The sequence below is a fragment of the Pithys albifrons genome, chromosome 7 (genome assembly GCF_047495875.1).
Source record: "Pithys albifrons albifrons isolate INPA30051 chromosome 7, PitAlb_v1, whole genome shotgun sequence".
NCBI lineage: Eukaryota > Metazoa > Chordata > Aves > Passeriformes > Thamnophilidae > Pithys > Pithys albifrons.
Window position 1 is genome coordinate 45,044,409 of NC_092464.1, and position 19,749 is coordinate 45,064,157.

Here is a 19,749-nt window from a genome sequence, read left to right on the forward strand (position 1 = left end):
AAGTAGTGTTATTTGTAGAAATAAAAGGGGATGCCAGTTCATAGAATCCAAAGATGACTTATCAAAGTATTTCACACAGGCTGTTGCCCAGTTGATAAAGGGCAGTCATACAATGAGGCATGTTGTGTGTCTGCACAACTCACCAGTCCCATTTCAGCAGGGTCCTCCCTGGCAAAGAGCTGTGCCATACCTGTCTTCGCCATAACGTGATGCCTAACCTACCACATAATCTGAAAATCAGCAAAGCAGGATTTCATGCTTCTCACAAATTTGGTTAAATCCTCAAGGCCACTAAGAAGAAATAAACCATACCAATGAAAGCTATTTAATTTGTATTTGAAAAAAGTCACAAAACATAGGGGGTGATGAGGGAAAGGCAACTATTTACCCTCAGAATATAATAGCAAAACCTACATCCGAAACAGTATGCTGGAAGGTCTTCCTAACCTGACTGTGTATGGGAATTACGTGCCAGGAATCTGTGACCCAAAACATTCACTGAAATAAATTACATATTTTTTATGCAAGCTTTGTATATTAATTGATAAAAGCCTCTAGAAAAATCTAAATACCCATCTGCATATTTTGGAATGCACTGTTCAATAAAACGTTCTTTGACAGAATAGTTTTGGTGACAGACATGTTGGGTATCTATTGAGTATTTTTTACTTCTTTTTATTTGTAAGCAACCAGTGAAATGCAACCACTTGAGACTGAAAATGAAATCTAATCTGAGATTTATTCAAACAGCAGGAGTACTCTTCTCCACAGACGCTTATTACTATGTTACACATAACCATAATAACTGAGCACCATCAGTTATGACTTGTGATGTGAATATATTCTGTCATTTGTGGCTCCTACTCTTCTGTGCTTTTCCCAAAAGGCACATTTTTTGTGCAGTCTTTTTTGTTGCTTGTTTTATTTGCGCACATATTATATATATTTAGACATATATAAATATATTACATTGTCTCATTGGGGAAGCAAGCACACATGATTGCATGCACATTCTCCCTCTTTTCTCTGTCCCATCCCCCTCATCTGTGTTTTGTTGAGGGAAAAGGTGTTGCATTGGAAGGAAGGGGAAATGCTTGCAGTGACTGGGTGGTTTGACCTGTTTCATAGGAATAGCTCCTGCAAAGGTGGGGATTCTTTTTGGAAGCAAGTTTCAGTGCATGAGAAATTGTTTATATTGGGTGCTTTCCTTTCCTTAGACCATTCTTATAAACTTCTTGTACCAAGCCATTTGAACATCCTGATGGCAAAGTCTGAGACTTTCAAACTAAGGATGCCTCAAGCTTCAACTTGTAGCTCCTGAATTTCAGTGCATCTATCTCAATGTATTGATATTGAAGCCTACATTAATCATCCCACTCACAGTAATAATCCAGCTGGAGTCATGTGCAAGTAAGGTTTTCTCATATTGCTGGGAGTAAACCAGAGTTTACTTTTCATTTTGGCTAATTTTCCACAAGCTAGACAGGTTGAGTTGCCTGCCAGAGTTGTGCAGCACTTTGCTTTCATGTGACACCCATGGTTTCCTTCCAAGGAAAGAGTGTGGAGAGTAGCCTTTTGGCTTCAAATGACAAGTCCAGTTGGCAGTCCCCTTTGTCATTTGACTCCTTATAGAAAAACCAGAAAAGCCTTTGGGAGACAGTGCGTGAGAGCCTTAATTTGTTACAGCCATCAGAGAGATGTGCATTGCTTTCTTTTCTGTTCTGCCTGGTTTCCTGTAGAAATGAGGTTTTTTCTGTCATGCTCTCTATCTGCCAGCCTGTTCAAACCTATCCTATTTACTTTTTTTAATCCGTTGGCCAATTTCAGTCCTATTTAACGTTGAGGCAGATGCCTTAATGATATTGAGGTTCTAGCACTGTAATGAATGTTGGCAGCCTGATAGATGAGAGAGATGTAATTAATGCCTGTTCTGATGAAAAGGTCTCAGTGTGTGCTCAGCTTTTTTGAGGTCTCAGGTTTTATTAGAGCTGTCATGAGTGAAACTGCCTGTATTTATATTGTGTGAGCATTATTGGAGCACTTTAATTGGCGGCTTTGCTCTGTGGTTTATCTTGCTATCATGCATTAGAACCCTAATGAGGGTTCAAAATGCTACTGAGTATGACAATGTTGTGTGTGAGCTGATACCACCAAGTATCAATGTTACTAACTCTGGGAGATAACAGAACTCAGTAAGAACAAGAACCTCTTCTTTCCCCACTTCTCCTGACCTTGACTCCTTAGCTGTTCTCATCGTGTGGGGAGGCCACTATCTGCTGGTTGGGGTCTCCATCCTGAACCAAAGTTTGCAGCATCATGAGGCTGCTGACACTTTTCCTTACCATAACTCCTCCCTGAATCACATAACCCTCACCTTCACCAAGTTCTCTCTGAGACCCAGAATTCCCACCTGACCTGTGCAGGAACATTGCTGCACAGCAGAATGTGTGTAATGGATGGAGGAGTGAGGTGGGGAACAGTTTGCTTCCTCTCCTGTTCCCCTAGAAAGTTTGTCCATGTAGTACCACGGTAGGAGGGAGCAGGGGAGATAAGACAAATTTGTCTAACCATCCCATTTCTTCTATGGGATAATTCTATCAGTTTACTCAAGGAAGCCAGTTTGACTTGCGTAATTCAGATATTTCCTCGCTTACGTGATTATCTCTTACTTTCAAAAAGCAAGATTATTTACTTGAATGTCCAAAGAGTATTTATTTGAATTTGAGCAGCTAGTCTAAGATAGTCAAACCCTTGTACAGGGGGCAAGCAGTAGAAATATGTATTGTTTTCAAGTTTTAAATTTCTAAAAGGGGAGTGTGCTTAAATATGATGTATGTGCAAGATCCAAAATTATATGCTTTAGATCACTGGCTTAATTGTTTTTTAGACTTAAGGTTTAGATTTTACCTGTCAGACTTTTATAAAATAGGCTGTTTTTATTTTGAGTTATGCATCTGAGACAGAAGTGGCAAATAAGATGTATAGCCCAGTAATGTGATCCTTTTTAATATTTCAGGCTTGGCCCATAATGATGTTTATAGATTATCTTGCTTGAATTCCTGATGCAATAAGTATATTCTTTTTTTCCCTGTAGCAGGATACTTAGGCATTAATTTAAGTAGAAGTCAGTGTGTCATGACTGTGTCTTCCTACAATTTAGTCTATGTTTTGTGGTATCTTTAAATTTTGCTTTGACCTCTGTGTTACTCTAGTGTTATAAATGGCTTTTATTAGCAATTGAAAATAGTAAGATAGTCACCTCTAACTCTGAGAACTCTGAGCTTTTATTTTACATGTTTGTCATTAATTCAAATTTTTTCTTCTCTTAGGGTATGTCCTAGTTGTACATGCCAGAAAATGTGTGATGAATTTGCAGACTTGTCTGCTTACACAACTGTTCCTTCTGCATGCTTTCTTATTACTGTTAGTGTGGAATTCATTGCCTAATTTTTAAACATCAAAAGTACTGAAAATGGAAGTGAGCACTTAATACCATGCATACAAAATTTATTTTAATTTACATTTTGGGTTTTTTAAATAAATGAGCCATTCTGCTGGAATACAGAAAGCTGTACAGAGTGTCTGCAAATACTTTCACAGTTGGCAGTTGTTGTAGTATTGGTCTTAAAGCACCCAAATCTCTCAGAAATGAAGGATGTGATTAGCCTTACTTGACTAATTGGAGCTATTATGAGTATTATGACCTCATGGGTCAGAACAGAGCAACCTTTCTGTTTCCAAAATTTCTGATCAGAAGGGGCTTTTTATTACTGTGCATCAAGCCTTTTGACTTTCATAAACTTATTTTTGATTTGTAAAGGGTTCTGAAAGCAGACCAGAATTATGAAATGACACTATGTCTTGGCACAACTGGAGTACCTATTGCATGAGGGTTATCCTGCTGGAGCTGTGTAAATTTTGCCCAGGTTTGTAACTGAGAGTTTAAATGGGTTGGCCATGGGTGACACCAGGGAACACGGGAGTTTTTGCTTCCCAATTCTAAATGTAGAGTGTGCATTTCTGATATTTATTTCACATTTGCAAAAGTTATTTGAAGAGTACAACAGGAATATGTGGAAGAAGAAGAAAGATTTGCCATTGAAATTTTGTTTATATTCTTGTTCTTTTGCTTTTCATTCTAGTGAAATGAAGCAGAAGTTGGATGAAGAGGGTAACAAGTGCAGCATCCTTTCCAAGCAGCAGAAGTTCAACGAGCACTGCTGTATTCGCTGCTGTTCCCCTTTCACGTTTCTTATCAACAGCAAGCGACAGTGCCAGGACTGCAAGTACAACATCTGCAAGAGCTGCAGTACTTACCAGAAGAAGCAGAAGGCCTGGATTTGCAGTGTCTGTCAGCAAGCAAGGTAACGACCTATTGTTCAGCAACCTGTGTAAAGCAGCTGTGGCTTTTTCTTGTATTTGTCAGTAGTTCACTCTGGTGGGATAGTACATGAAGTACCTGTTTATGTAGTTGATTTGTTCCTGAGGTGTGATGTGCTTGGGTTTTGTAGAGGTTAATTTGTTCTGAGAGTGTTTAGTTACCTGTTGCATTTTCCAGGCTTGCTTAGCTGGACTGATGTATTAGCAAGCAGTAATTGGACGTAGCTTGTGCAGGACTGGGGTCTCCTGAAACACCAGGGTTGCTAATGGAACCTGAGCACAGATGGTGGTAATGCTGTTAATGATTTTGCAGAAAATCCCATTGATGGGTGAGGAGTGGAAGGAAGAATATTGGTGAATAGGTCATCCAGCTGTGACTTGTTTTGGAGTGCTTTTCTAAATGCCGGCTTATTGATGCAGATGCTTTGAGCTTACTTTGGCAAGTACCCAGAGGAAGTAGCAGTGCAACATCTGTTAAGAATATGCTGCCGGACTTCTATTTGCAGAGGGTATCAGAGATTGCCCATCTCACCCTTCTGAGGATAAGAGAGTCACCAAATTTAAAGATAGCATCAGAAAAACAAAGCAAATCCAAGCAAACACTTTACAGCAACAAAGGGACCATTCCTTGGATGCTGACCGTGATCATCCTTGTCTGCCTTACAGGCCAAGTTCCAAAAGCAGCCCTATCTGTGGCAATGCAGCACTGATCAAGGCCTTTTAATCCAGCCAAATGGGTTAATGAAGTAACTCTATTCCTTATGGTTTCATTTGGAACACTGGTAACTAAAGCTGCTGAACAAATGTGGGGAAGGTGGCTGTTTATTCGTCATCTTTCCCTTTAGTAGAGAACAAAGGATGAAAAGCAAAGTCCCTTTGCAATGCTGTATGATACTCCTGTATTCACCAAAGCCCCATTGCTCCCTCCTTATGTTTCACAAAAACACCGACTTGAAATTTAAGCTTTTCTATAATATCTGTGAAGGAAGTGTGTGCTTTTTAACACAGGGCCATAAAATCATTGTTGGGATCCCAGATAGACAATATCACATTTCCAAATGCCAGCCTTTAAAGGCAAAGGTGGCTGTCTTCTCTGAGGCACCCTAACCTTCTCTGACTTTTACTCTGGAAAACCTACAGACACCCCTTTTCCCCCCAGTGATGAGGCAGATGAATGACAAGAGTATCTTTTCGAGCAATACAGAGAGCTCTGCAGCCAGTGCTTATTTCTAGTTTAGTCAGTCAACCATTTCATATTACGCTTCTTTCTTCCATTTATCCAGAGTTCACTCATATGGGCAACAGCACAAGCAGCCAGGTTTGTGGATGCTGAGGAACTTAAAATAGTTTTTGCTGACTCCACAAAAAAAAGTCTCAGAAGAAAAATCTCTAGCTGTTTGATAAAAATGCTGTTTCTGACCCTTGAAGTCAGTTACGCACCGCTAAATAAGTTATAAATATTTTTTTATTTATGAGATCTGAGACACAGCTTGAGTAATTTTTCAGTGAATAAATTTCAGTAATACATTAACTAACACTTCTGCTAATCATTTTATGTTCTGGTTTATTGAACTGTTCTACTTACAGATCCCTGTGAGGAACCAGGAGCTGGTATTCCTCAGGGGTTGCTGATGTATTTTGATTTGGTGGGGGCTTTTTTTCAGAGTGGGGTGGGGTGTATGACTTTCTGCATTTTAACTATCAATGTTTCTTCCAGGAAAAACACATCAGTCTGTTGTGAGTTTCTTTCACCTTCTCAGTGACTTACTCCTCAGGTGGAGCATGAACTGTGCTCTCCCACCCTCCCCAGCTCCTCTGCTTTTGTCTTTACTTCTTCCTTTGATAAAATAGCACAAGTAGTGAAGGTGGTTCTTGGTGTAGCTGATACTTGTCTACACATCTTACTGCACAATAGGTAGTGAGGTGGAAATGTCTGAGGACTGTGTATTCAGACAGCTCCATTTTTTATTTCCTGTCGCTAAGTACTTTTGCTTAATTATATGAGTTAATGTTTGAATTCTCTCCAGTGCAGAAAGAGCTTATATGAATTGGAGAAGTACAAATATGTATAGTTCAGACCTTCTGTAATGATCTGTTTGTGCTCTTCAGCTCTATGCTAGAGCAGTACTCAAATAATCCTGCGTTTTATTTCTAGTCTGTATTTAGAATATGTCAATGAGTTCTCTGATGTCACAAGCAGTTTTGTCCTGTATCAAGAAAACTCTAGTCAGGTGAATAACTTGTAAGATACATTTATTTTATCTGTCCCTGTGAAACTTCTGAAAAGTTTCTGTATGGTATGGGAATCAGAAACAATGACTTGTGTATGGTTTGGTGTTTTGTTTTGTTTTAAAACAATGGATTTTATAAACAACCCTTGGGCCTGGATTTAAAATCCTTCTGGGAGCTGTACCCTTTTCTTTAGACTATCCTATTTCCTACTATCTTCCTCTAAAAAAGTGATGTCAGCTTTGGTAGGCTGTGAATAATCTCCTGGCAGATTCTTGCACCAAGGCGATGTTGACACTGAAGAAAATGTGACATGTTGAGTTAGTCTCCCAAGGTAGGACCCTAGTGGAGATACCTGTTCTATTGAAGTTGATTTTCATTTTCTGAGGCAGAGATCTACATTAACATTTAGCAGAGAGCAAATATTCAGGTCAACATTTGAAACGGAGAACATTCATAGAATATTAGGACAAAAAGTTAGCTCTGCTTCTTCCAACAGCAGAAAACTCACCAATAAGCCAATGAAAATTTTGGTGTTTGAACTCCTTTAAAGCACATCTCCTGTTACAATGCATCTTTTAAAAAGTTAAAAATTTGACTGGATATAGACTCTCAGACTCAAAAATGTCTTTACAGCAGTGTCTGAATTGATTGGGTAAGGAGCTGGAGAAGCTTTCTTCAGTTTCTCAGTTTTCCATATTTATCATACATTCTGCTAATGCATTTTGATTTAGATTTATCTCTGCATACCTTTATTAATGTTCTAGGAGGTTTTTTTCACTCGTGTATCTTCTTAATCTGTAAGTATGTTATGATAAAGTTGTATATTACTAATTTCAAGTTTTTAATTTGTGTATGGAGCATTTCCAATTCTTTCAAAGCTTTGTACAACGTCTCCTTGTTAGACACTCATCAGACAATGTATTTAGGCAGCTTTGCTGAGGCTTGTACTTCTTAAGTCTTCTTGGCGAAGTAGACTCCAGACAGTTTCTTTGCCCTCTGGATTAATGCTTTTGATACCAGACAGAGAGATTCTTTGCTCATTTAGTAGAAATAGGGCATGTTTTCCAAGTGTCTGAGACCACTTTTCTTCTCTGTTCTCCAAGGAGCCATATCCCAGAAAATGCTGCTTGTGATACTCTACTTTCCCGTGTCACACTTGTACTAATTAAAAAAAAAGTGTAAGCCATTAAAATGCATATTTTGCAGTTTTTCTAAACCAATCACGTTTGACTTTGGGACTGTAGGATGACCATATAGAGTCCAACCCAAAATAAGGTACCCAGGCGTCTGGATGTCCACCTCAGCTTTTCATGATAATCTTTTGGGAATCCTCCTGCCTTCTTGGATCCCTTCTTCTGGTCTCACCATGACCATATCAAAAGATTTCTGTCTCTGTTGTGAGTGGGAGCATGGACACCTAATCCCTTCATGCCTTCATATCCATCTGTTGAGTGATTTTCTTTCTTGTTCTCAAAACTCTTGCTCAGATGAGGTCATCACTTAGTGGCTTCTTGCTAAGCTTCCTCGAGCCAGGTCATGGCCAAGGTGCGTCACCTGGTCTGCAGGAAGTCATTATTCTGCCTTGTAAGGGCTGCTTTGTTGTTGATAGTCTTTTGCCAGTGACAATTATTAAGAGTTGTAGGTGCAGGCACTGCTCCTTTTCTCTTTTATGTAGTTAACTAACGAAAAACACAGTCATGCTGTTTATGTTCAGACTCAGTACAAAGTAGTGTTTAAGTGGCTCCAAATGGGTCCCAAAAATTGTCACATTGGTTGTTTGCAGCACTGATTTATTTGAATGTTTGAGAACTGCTCTTTTTCTTTTGTGTGTGTGTGTGTGTTTCCTTATTTCCAATGTGACTGCTGCTTTAAAAAGAAAATAAAAAAGAAATCAAGACAGTATCAATTACCTCCATCAATTACCTCCATCAACTTTTCAATCTGGAGGTATTGTTGAATAATCATTACATTTTCTTTTGAGCTTGTTGTGGTGCCTAGTTGAAAGGTATGATTCTAGCTAGACTCTAACAATTTGCATCGGTAGTAGATGTAATTGTCTTACTGGAACTTGAAAATTAATTAGACTTAGATTAGTTTTATGTGCATTAGGGTTTTTTTCCTGCACATTAGAGTGAGACTTCAGAAAATTTATTAAGGTTAGTCTACCTGCAGTACCCAGTACATTAGTCTGCAACTAGCATGTACTGGGATTAATGCTAATGTGAAAGTGGAGCAATGCTTCTGATAAAATGAGAATTGCAACAGAAAATAAAAGTCTAGACTCATTTACAGGCAGAACACTCCTCAAAGAGAAAGGAGCTTTGCCAGCCTCAGGAACAGTCCTAAATAAAACCTTTATACTTTACATGGTTTTATTTGGAGGGCCCTGTAAGATACTGTAATGTGCTTTAATGTCAGCAGAACAGAGTGTATATTTGTGAAAACATGATAAAGTTGATGGTAGATGGGGTTTTAGCCTGCCAAAGGATACATCTCTTCTTCTTAGCTGATGCAAGTTTTAGTGTAAAACTTGTTACAGTCTCTAAAGGGGAAAAGGAAAAACAAAATCAAAATTTGGCAAAACCTTGGGATCATGCTTGAGAAAAAGGGGTACTTGTCATTAATAACTAATCTTTGTATTTGATCGTTGATGCATTTGGCTGTAACAAAACAGTCGATTTCAGGACATAGTTGTGGAAAGCTAATGGAGATACAAGACTGCTTAGCAATCTTGTTTTGCTTTCAACCAGGCTAAACCATCTGGTAGAAGGAAGCTAAAATATATTTTAGGTAGTGTGCCTCAGCCATAGCTTGGAGCTTTGTGTATGGTTTTGTGACAGTTGCTATTTCTGCTGTCTGAGGTCCCTGTCTGACATAAGAGAGAACTTCTACAGAACTTGGAAGCTGTGACTTTGTCATGTAAATGCCAGGAAACGTGTTTTTGCTTCCAAGATCATAGAATTGTATAGGAACATTGACTTGCTGTGTGGCAAGAAGATAAAGTCTTAGTTCTGCCTTGTGCATTTTGTCTTCATTGGGCCCATATGGTCTTGTTCTGCTTTTTTTAAAAGTCCTCTGAATGCTCCTATTCATATTGTACTTCAGGGGTTTACTAATTTTAAGTAAATTGCAGTGAAAATTATTTTTTCTCAGCTGTTTGTACTTGCAGAAATTGCTGCAATTCCTTCCAAAAATGCCTGCTGCTCTATTCAAATTTTCTTCCTCCTCTTTATACAACAACTGTCTCTCTGCTTTGTGTCCTGTCTCGCCATCTCCTTCTCCTTACCATTCTTTAGCGTTGCAGTGGATCATAGGCACCATATCTTTTTGCTTCCTGTACACATGAAGAGCAAGGGTAAGAGCTTGGATTTTGCACAAGAGCCAAGAACAGTCTTCGGTTTATTTAGTTGTTCTCTGTCTGGAGGAGGAGAGAGAGGAATGTGCAAACTGGTTGCTTTGACAGGTTGATCTCTGCTAGGTTTTTTTGCTGTAGTGATCTGTGTTAATTATTTTGAAGTATGCACTGTGAAAAATTTCTTTTCTGCTAGACAGAATAAAGCTGAACTTGCATAATGTACAGCAGACTGCAATGCTGCACTCAGCTTTCAAAAAAGTATCTAAAAATGGAATTGAAGAGGAGAATAGGAAAGAGAGGTCTATCAAAACAGCTAAATACGAGTGCTAATTAGCGATCTTTTTTAGCTTTAAGTAACTGTGGAAGTGAACATGTGTCTGAGCGCCTGGAGGACTAATCAGTGTTTTAGAAGCTCTGGATTCCAGTTTTAGCTGTCAAGTGACCTTGGGGAAGTTTCCATGTATCAGGTTTCCCCATGTGCAGAATGGATTTGCTGATGCTGAGCTCTTGGAAGTCAGTGGTTGAAAAGTTAAATGCTATGGCTGTAAAGTGCTAAGTATTATTAATGTACTCTTATTATAGGAGTTTTACTGCAGTCAGCATGGTTAAAGCCTTTGTGTTAAAGCACAGTAAAGTGCTTGGATTCTTGCAGAGAGTGAATGAGGGTAGAATATCACAGTTTTATATTCAATTTTAATATATAAATAAATGTTTTCCTGTGTTTGACTCCACCTACCTTTGGCACGTCATAGTAAGAAAAGTTATCAAACATCTTCCCTAGTAGGAAGAAATATTATGTAAATAGTGTGCAAAAATATTGGGACTGCTAAACTGGGAAGAATGGAATGTGAAAGGTTGTAACACAGTTTTTCCACATAATAGCAGCATACAAATTATAGATTGGACTTGTTTAGCCTTTCAGTTTCGCAAAAGCTGAAGAACTTTCAGTGAAGGTGACAAGTTGACAGCTAATTAAAATTACACAGGATTCTTTAAGTGTGTGCACTTAAGTGGTAAGTGGGAGCATCATGCCTTACAGTACTGATAGAAAATATTAATTATCAAGCACAGTTTATTGAAGAACTTGCCTTGCGTCAGTTCTGCAACTGGAACCTCCCGTGCTGTTCGCCTTCTCACTGTGTTGTGGGAGACCTGGGAGGCTGTGGGGCACCACAACCTGTGCATTGGGTTGTTGGCAGTCAGGGAAGATGTATGATTCATGGGGTTCAAACAACGAAGAATAAAAATGGCAATAACTAGCGGGCTCAAATTTACAAATATGTGAAGTAGTAAAGGATGGCAAGCCAAGATTTTCCTACAAGAGTAAAGGAAGAAAGAAGTTACGTCAAAAAAGTGTGCCATTCTGACTCCTGGGTAGTTCACCCAATAATGCTTGTACCTTTTCCTGTTTAAGCATAATGTCAAATTTATGCATCCCTTATTAATACAGTGCTTCTGCCTAAAGCAAGACCACTCCAACTAATTCTTTGTATCAGTAATATTACTATTCTTAGTTTTTAAATGTATCAGATGTTTAACCTGCTCGCCTTTTTTCCTGGAGAAGAAAGCGATTCCTTCCTTTCAAAATGTCTTGCCAGTGGCTTGATATTTTCAGATGCTACAAATTGAGAAAGTTGTTCCTGCATATATATACTCTAAGCAGGGTGATATTCTTGCATGTTGCAATGAGGTTTTCCTTGTTGACAGAAGGGATTAAGTTTGTTTTTCTGACAACTCCTCTACTACAGAAGACTTTTGAGTAAACTGAGGCAACTGTTAGGACTGACAGTTATAATAAACTCAACGTGTCCAGGCAGTTTTGGATTCTAGTAAATCCCTCTGATTTATCCATGCTGGGACCTCTTTTTCTCTCTGACTGATGCTGCTGCCTGCATTTGGGTGACCCTTAGGGTGTTTCCCTGATCCCCTATGGATGGTCACAACTGAGCTTTTTTTGGTTTTCTGAGAAGGGACAGCATTTTGCCTCTGTTGTGTGCTAACATTAGCTGAAGTGCAAGACACTCTGCTTCAGAGAAGAGCTTTTCAATCAAGCTGAACTGTAACATTCAGGAGGAGACATTTGCTGCCCAGGCATTTCAGCCCCCACTGTCCCCCTCCCAAGGTCATGCAGCAGCATTGAACTATCTGTTGGGCTTGGAACATGCTGGGATATCTGTCAGCTCTGGAAATCATCACCCTTTCCTTGTCCTTTTCAGGACCACTGTATGTTTACTTGCCTGACAGAGACTGAGTTCTGATTTATAGTTTTCTTCTCTGTGTCAGGTTTCTAAAATCCTCTTAGCATAATGTTCATTGAAAAACGTTTTTCAAAACATGTTAATCTGGAAACACTGTTAAACTTTTTTTTTAAGCAACACTGATTTAGTACTGGTGAAAGTCCCTTTAAAAAAAAAGTCTTAATTTTAAACTAAATCTGCTGCTTTACTTGTTTTAATAGGAAAATACTTGTGAAAGCAGAGTCTTTCATAACTTCTCATCTAAATCAGATGTTTAATTTTTGGGTCAAGTCAGAGTATCTTTGCATATCATTGCCTCTTTTTTTCTGCTGTCTATTAAATGGCAACTATGCTGAATTATTTTTTAAAAGGGAAAATCACTTTTCTCTTGGTAAGTCTTACTGTGCTCTATTACTTTTTGCATGTAATAAAGCAAAATGTCATGCTCTGGTTAACACTCTTGTGGTAGCTTTAAGAAAGTAGAGTGCATTTTCATATAGACTGAACATTTTTTAATTATCAATAATGAAAGAGAGTTTCTTGGTTCGTTTCAGCTTTTGCTGAGTCACCACATTTTCTCCTGGTGCATTTGTGCGATTGTCAAGCTTTAACAAAGTACAGAAATCAGTCATTTGCTCCAGCTGACTCTGACATTGCCATCTCGAGGAGGGAAGTCACCTTCTGGCCTGTGCTGTGTTCTTGTTCTTCCCTTCTTCTATTCATGTTTGGTGGGGCCCACTGTGGATTTGAGGAACTGTGACATGACGCCTCTTGGGCAACAGGAGTGATGCCATGTTCACCATAAAGGAAGAGTCTTCTCCCACTGAAGCATCACATAGATTTAGCTCCTATACATCCCTTACAAGGAGGGAGGACTGTTTTATACCTCTATGGTATGCCTCTCTGACTCTGCCATTATAAGCTGTATATGATGACTGTTTTGACAGTCCATGAAAAATTCAGATTATTTTGCCAAATTTTATTATTTTTATCCCAATTCCTATGGATAAAGACCCTCTGTGCCTCCTCAGTGCTTTTTTTGGTCCAAAAGATTTGCCTTGTTAACTGCGAATAGCTGCCCAATTATATGTGGGTATGCTTAGAAGCATCATAAATGCTGTGGTTAGCACAGGGGTCTTTTCTTGATGAGAAAATTGAAATTCTCCAGACCTGTAGCCACTAGCACTGAATGGCAGTAACAAATGTGTCTTTCATCTAGATAGTGTAGTTTGCAATATTACACTCTTAAAACGTTCTTGTGTTACGAAAGAAGTTAAAGTGAGAACTTAATTTGTCATTTTAAAAAAGATTGACTGCATCAATAAATAAATCACTCTACGCTCTTATTGCTCAGGCCCACCTCTCACATGGAGCACTTACTGCTTAGTATCTTCAATAAGAATCTGTGATATCATATGTTTACATATTTCATCCTGCTTCTGTAACCTGGGGAAAAAGGGAGGTGGGAAAAGCATTTGCCCTGTCTTTCTGCCAGAGACGAGATTTTCAAAATTTGTGTGCAGAATTAGTGTTTGGCTTTCTTGCACTTTTTTTGTAGTGGCATATCTTTTCTACATCTAGGTTTTTATGAAGTCTTATTTCACACAAGCACCGCATGAGTCTGGTTAGAAAGTTAATTGCTCTTCTTACATCTTCCACTCCTCAGCTTTCAAAATACATCCCTGCAATTGTGGATCATAAAATAAGTGATAATGTTTGCCAGTTACCTCTACTGGAAATACGTTCTAATGCATTTTCCTGTCTTCTGTCACACCTACATCTTCTGCTATAGCTGTCCAGGCAAACGTCTTGTTCACTTTAGCTCGGGAGCTAACAGACAGCTTTCATTTATTTTGTATTCATAAATAAGATCATTTTAACAAAAGAGGAAAACTATCTGTGACCTAAAGCTGTCTGTGAATTTGCATCTCCTTGCATTTCAGGTTGTTTTATCCTTTTTTTGTTGGTTTTTTTTTTTCCTGCAGAAACAGGTTCAAAAAATAACGATTGAATTTTGACATAGTGCCTAAATAAAAATTGCCTAAAACCAAACCACTTTTGCATGCAGAAGTTGTGAACTATTTGAAAGTGCTGTTTGGTTGTAGCAAAAGAAAACTTCTTGTTCATTTTCAGATTATTATTGGATTTATAGTGCTCTTGGGAATTTGATAAATTGTTTTCATCAGAAAGCTGCTGTAGTAAAAGTGAAATTCTTCACATTAACTGGAAAATGATGAGTCCCAACATGAAAAATGTGAGAAGGAATCTGTAAGGGATCACAATTCAATTGCCTGAAACATGGGCACTGAAGCTGAAACATTTCTTGAGAGTCATACCAAATGTGTCTTCTGTTCTCCTCACAGCTCTCCTCTCCTGTCCCACTCCCCCATACCACCAATATTTAAAACTCCTGTACATTTCCGGGAATGAGCATGGCATGGTTTTACAGTTTGGCTTCTGTCTCTAGATTCTTGGATGCCAACAGAGAGTTGCTAACACTTTTTTTTAAGTGCTTTTGTTAGTCCCTCTTTTTGGGGGCTGTGACCAAGGGGTCTTGCTTCCTGTGTTGAACAATTTTGCTTTGGAAGGAATCTTTGTAAACTAATAAGGTGTTTGTGGCTGCTGGATCTGTAATACTGCTGGTCCTAATCGTTTTGATCTGAAATTTAATATGCTGTAAGCTTGCTTTTGTAATTCAGCAAGTGGTGTGTCTTGGCAGTATGTGGGAGTTGTGTCCATACTAGTTCGTTTATGTTTCGTCTTGTTTGTGTCCATAGATGTGAAGACTTAAGGCCTTAAATTGAGAAAGTCATCCTCTTTTCATGAGGCTCCCCAGAGAAAATTAGTGTTGAATTAAAGAGTTCGTTCATCTAATTAGGAAATATTATTTTCCATCATCTGTCACACTTTGAGGTTGTAAAGGTTAAGTAGGGTAATGGAGATATCATTGTTCACATTGTTTTCAATTTGCTGATGACAGATTTGCTTTGTGTTCATGGGTTTTCCTGGCTGTCAATGTAACGGCCTGTAGAATAGTGCCTGGAGTATGGAAACTTGAATAAATGCTTATGACACAGAGGAAATCCGTTTAAGAAATTGCATCAGGAGTCATAGCTGTAATTTTGTCTCACTGATGTGTTTGCAGGACTTTGTAACCTACGGGATTTATTGCCTTCTCTCTATCTCAGATAGTTGCAATTATCAAAAGCACTTTCAAACTCTACCAAGATGAAAAATGAATTAAAGTATGTTAGCAGCAGGGAAAACAATTGTGGTGACTTGTCCCAGGGGCTGCACCAGCAACCAGGCCTCTGTTTGGGGTGGCACTGCATACTTCCCATGAAAAATGCTTTGGGAAGTTGTCCTGAGGGGGCAAAAAAATACAGAGTGCTATACTGAGAAGAAGTGTCCACTGTGTGCTACACCCTGAATGCCCCTAATTCCTGTGCTTTGGAAATTCTGAGCCATTCATTTTGGGGAAAATAGTTCTGTTACATGTTTTAAAATACCCCACCACATTACATATAACTGGTGCTTTTCTTGGGCATTGTGACCAATGGTAAAATGCCTTTTTGCTTTCTTGCTTCTAGGATCAAAGGGCTGTTGGTTGTAAGAGAATTTAAGATTAATATTTTGGAACATATGTGTATGAACATTGCTCCCTGGAACTCTACCCAAGTACAGAAACTGGACCACTCACACAGAAAACATACTTAACTAGTGTCTCTGTTGCTTCTAAGCATAGTGTGGCAATAGTGGCTATTTTTCTCATCATGGAAGTTATAATTTGAGATTGAATATTCTTGAGAAACACTTTCAGAGCATTCTTTACATAGGGTTTAGGTAGAGAGGGTTGCTCTCGAGCCCTGCAAAAGCACATTTTTCTGGTTCCATTCGGTGCAGTACATTTAAATACCGTATTTTCCACTTTCAGAGTTTTGCAGTTGCTACCAAAGAAGGTAGTTCTGGCAGAGAAACAGCAACAGAGTAGAGTGAAGGGAGATTGACAAGAAAAGTGTAAGGAGGAGGGTGGGGGGAATAGCACGATTGTAGTTTGAAAAATTAGTCATGTAACGTGTCATGGTAATTCCCAACTGGCAATTAAACAGCACATATCTGCATAAAGGATTAGTAACACTAGAGGGATCTTGAACAGCCCTTCCAGTATATAATTAGCAAATTTTTTGGCGGATGCCTGCCTCACACACTCCATACACTGCCATATTCCAGTGCTTAATATAATTAGTCCTAGCAAACCCAGACCTGCAGCTCCATAGGTAGCTGGCTATGACTTTACAATATGCCTGTTGTATGAATGGACTTTAAAAAAAAAGACAGACAGAAAAATTATACTATTTATTCCTCCCCACATGCCAGGGCACTGTGCCAGGCACCTGCTCCCTGGGCTGTAGTGGCTGGGAGAATCCCTTGCTCTGTTTCCCCTTGGACCTCCCCTCTGGTGATAAGCGAGGTCCAGGGGGAAGCAGAGCAAGTGATTCACAGCAGGGCTTGCAGAGGCAGCACTGTTGGAAGCTGAACTAACTAGCAGATGTGGGATGCAGCTACACTTGCATGTACACCTGCCCCTTAGGATGGGCTGTGGAAGCAAGGTTACAGAATAATTCAGGCTGGAAATGCGCTCTGGAGGTCTCCATCTTAGTCCCCTTCTCCAGGCAGGACCAGGAGGAGTATTTTACTTGGCGACTTTTCCAGTCAAGTTTTTAAGCTCTTCAGTGATGCAGATCCTGCAGCCTTTCAAGGCCTCTGTCCCAGTGTTTGAACACAGGAATGAGTAAGTGTTTCCATGTGTTTAATCAGGATTTCTCTTGTCCTCGCTTGCATCCACAGCCTCTTGTTGCTCCCTGGGCACTTCTGAGGATAGTCTGGCGCTTCCTTCTCTAAATCCTCCCACAAGGTAGTTGTGGGCAGTGGTTTGATCCCCAGAACCTTTGCCTGGCCATACACTGTGCAATTTATGTGACTGGAGATCCCCAAAAGTTGAAGACTCAATTGTTTTTTCATGGTTTTACTTTATAAAAAACAGCCTGAGAAAAATGCAGAGATAAACTCAAAACCAAGCACTTGGAGCTCACTGTAGTGATAGCACTTTTTGTGATACTTTTTTTAGCAACAGCTCATTTTTGTTAGGATTAATAAATGCCAAATAAACTTCTCAGGTGATCACTGTGGACTAGCTGCAGTAATAGCATCTAGAGTAATCTGGATGTGAAAAATGTCAAGGAAGGAGTTTCAAGACAGAAACTCTCTTTGATCTCAGACAGCCAGGACTCCAGCCTAGCAGGCTTTATTTAAATCTGCTGACTTTCAAAGGGATATGGAGCATTGTGTTAAGTGAGCATATATGTCACCTCTTGAAGGCTTGTGTCGAGTTTGGCAGTGTCCTTCCCACAGCTGCAGTTGCTCAGATGCACCAGTTACTGATATTACAGAGTCATGTGAGAAAATTACTGCCTCGAAATTCTGAAAGTCAGGACTTGGCTCCTGGCTTTCCTTCAGATGATCTCTGTCTAAGGGCAGCTGTGTTACACTTTATCTGCCCCAGGTCCTTTTTTGGTGGAATATAATAGATAATGATGACAATTCCTTTATGTTTAAATGTTAAGTTTCTTGGAAAAGGGCCACCTCTAAGTTCATTTCAAATCTCAGGTACACAGTAGAGCTCATGGGTGCTACCAGAATGTAAAGACAGATCAGCACCACTTCTGAATTCTCTCATTTCATGTAACTGAGTGCCTCTGAGCATGTGGTGTGGTTTAGCCTTTTCATGGGCTTTATTAGCTCCTCTCACACAGAGATTTTGCTTCTCTCAGTTCAAATGTACCACTCCAGTTATTAAAGGGCACATTGAAAAGTTGCCATTGCAGCATTGCTTAAGCTGAAAAGTGTTGTCAGAATTACTTTGTAAAATAGAAAGTGAATGTATGCATTCTCATTGTTGAAGCCTGGCAATGACTTCTGAATTGTGTGGAATCTTATGAGCTGTCTGATATTTGGACACCTTTTGTTTGGATTTATGAAGGCATCATTGTGGCTTTCAAAATTATTTGGACACTTCCATTTTCCTGGATGGTTGCTGATGCTGATTCTGTGCATTTCAAATGTCTTTGAATGGTCTATGAAGGGTAGAACTTCAATTCAAAACATAGCTTTAATGTATATTTAAAGGTAGAAAATTAATACACGGATCCTGCTACAGAAGAAGTGTTTTCTCCATGTCTCTACATATCTTATATCACAGATATAAGATAAAGGCTTGTAGGTACTTGTTTTTTTAGTACATGGAGGGAGAAAATATTTTTTATTACACTGTAGGTGGCAGAATTCATCAGGTGGGGAAGTAGATCAGATGGACCTGGATTCTGCTCCTTAGTCAGAACCTGCTCACCATCTGGTGCTGAGTAGGTCATTCTTGCTTTCTCTTTTTTGCTCTATTATGAAAGAAATGTAATCCATACCTTGATAAGGTGTGCTCATGTGTGCTTTCTATATTTTTTAATTTTTTTTTTTTACTTGATGGCTTACAGACCTGTAGTGTTTGAATGAAAAACATGGATGTGACAGGCTCCATATGGGAAATTGGGTTTCTGGAAGTCTCTACGTTCTCATAATCTTACTGTGTCTTGAATGGGGAACAACAGATACATCATCCAGTTAACTAGGTCAGACATTTTAAATATTTTCTCCTTCTGCATCCTCTGTAAGAATCAACCCATAGTCTCATCTCATCTATCTGAAGTAGGGTATCTCCAGGTTGCATTTCTCTTTTAGCTTTACCATGTGTCTGTGTCTACTCTGGGCCTGCTTTTGGTCAGAACATGAGTTTGAGGAAGGGCTTTCCAAGGCAGAAGACGATGTTACTTTGTTTTACTCACAGGTGGGTCCATGGTCAGAAAAGCATCAAGATGGCTCAGGATTTACTCCCCTGTGTGCTATAACATGGGAAAATGATGGGATGGTGGGAACAGAGCTAGGGTTTCTGCCTTCAGATCAAAAAAAAAAACCCACAGACTTTTAATAGTTAATCGCTACTGCTGTTACTGCAGTGATGTTTTTTCAATGGTCAAGGCACTGCAATTGAACCTGAGAGATACCTGTGAGAAAAGCAGCTTTTCCATTCCAAATGACTGTCAAGTGAAGTCTGAAAAGAGCTCTCTGAAAAATTCCTAGTTGATAACATAGCAGATGGGAAATCTTGATCAGGAAAAAAATAAAACATAAAAATAAAGCCTTGCATTTAGCGAAGGGAAACACCTCCTCCGTAGTATCTGTCTTTAGCTGATACATTTCATGGTTTTAATAATTTTTAATAGTGATGCAAAAACCTAAAAGTGGTTCTTCTCCTAGTTATCACATAGACATCATAATACATTCTAATTAACAGATTGTTTTTGTGTCCAAGGCTAGCTGATGTGGTTGAAATTGGACAACTGATACAATAAACTCTAAGCATTCTCTTCTAATAAGATTTTTCACGAGTAGCCTGGTTCACCATGACGGGATTTCTTAAATCATAGCAAGTCTTGT

The 19,749-nt window shown here is 39.1% G+C and overlaps 1 protein-coding gene across 5 annotated transcripts in view; it reads left to right on the forward strand.

Moving 5' to 3' along the window:
- The window catches only part of MYRIP (myosin VIIA and Rab interacting protein), a 204,947-nt gene that overhangs the window by 85,474 nt on the left and 99,724 nt on the right, over positions 1-19,749 (forward strand). For all 5 annotated transcript variants that reach the window (XM_071561329.1, XM_071561328.1, XM_071561331.1 and 2 more), the window contains exon 3: positions 4,143-4,364. In XM_071561329.1, the coding sequence (XP_071417430.1) occupies positions 4,143-4,364 (222 nt within the window). The remainder of the gene's footprint in view (positions 1-4,142; positions 4,365-19,749) is intronic.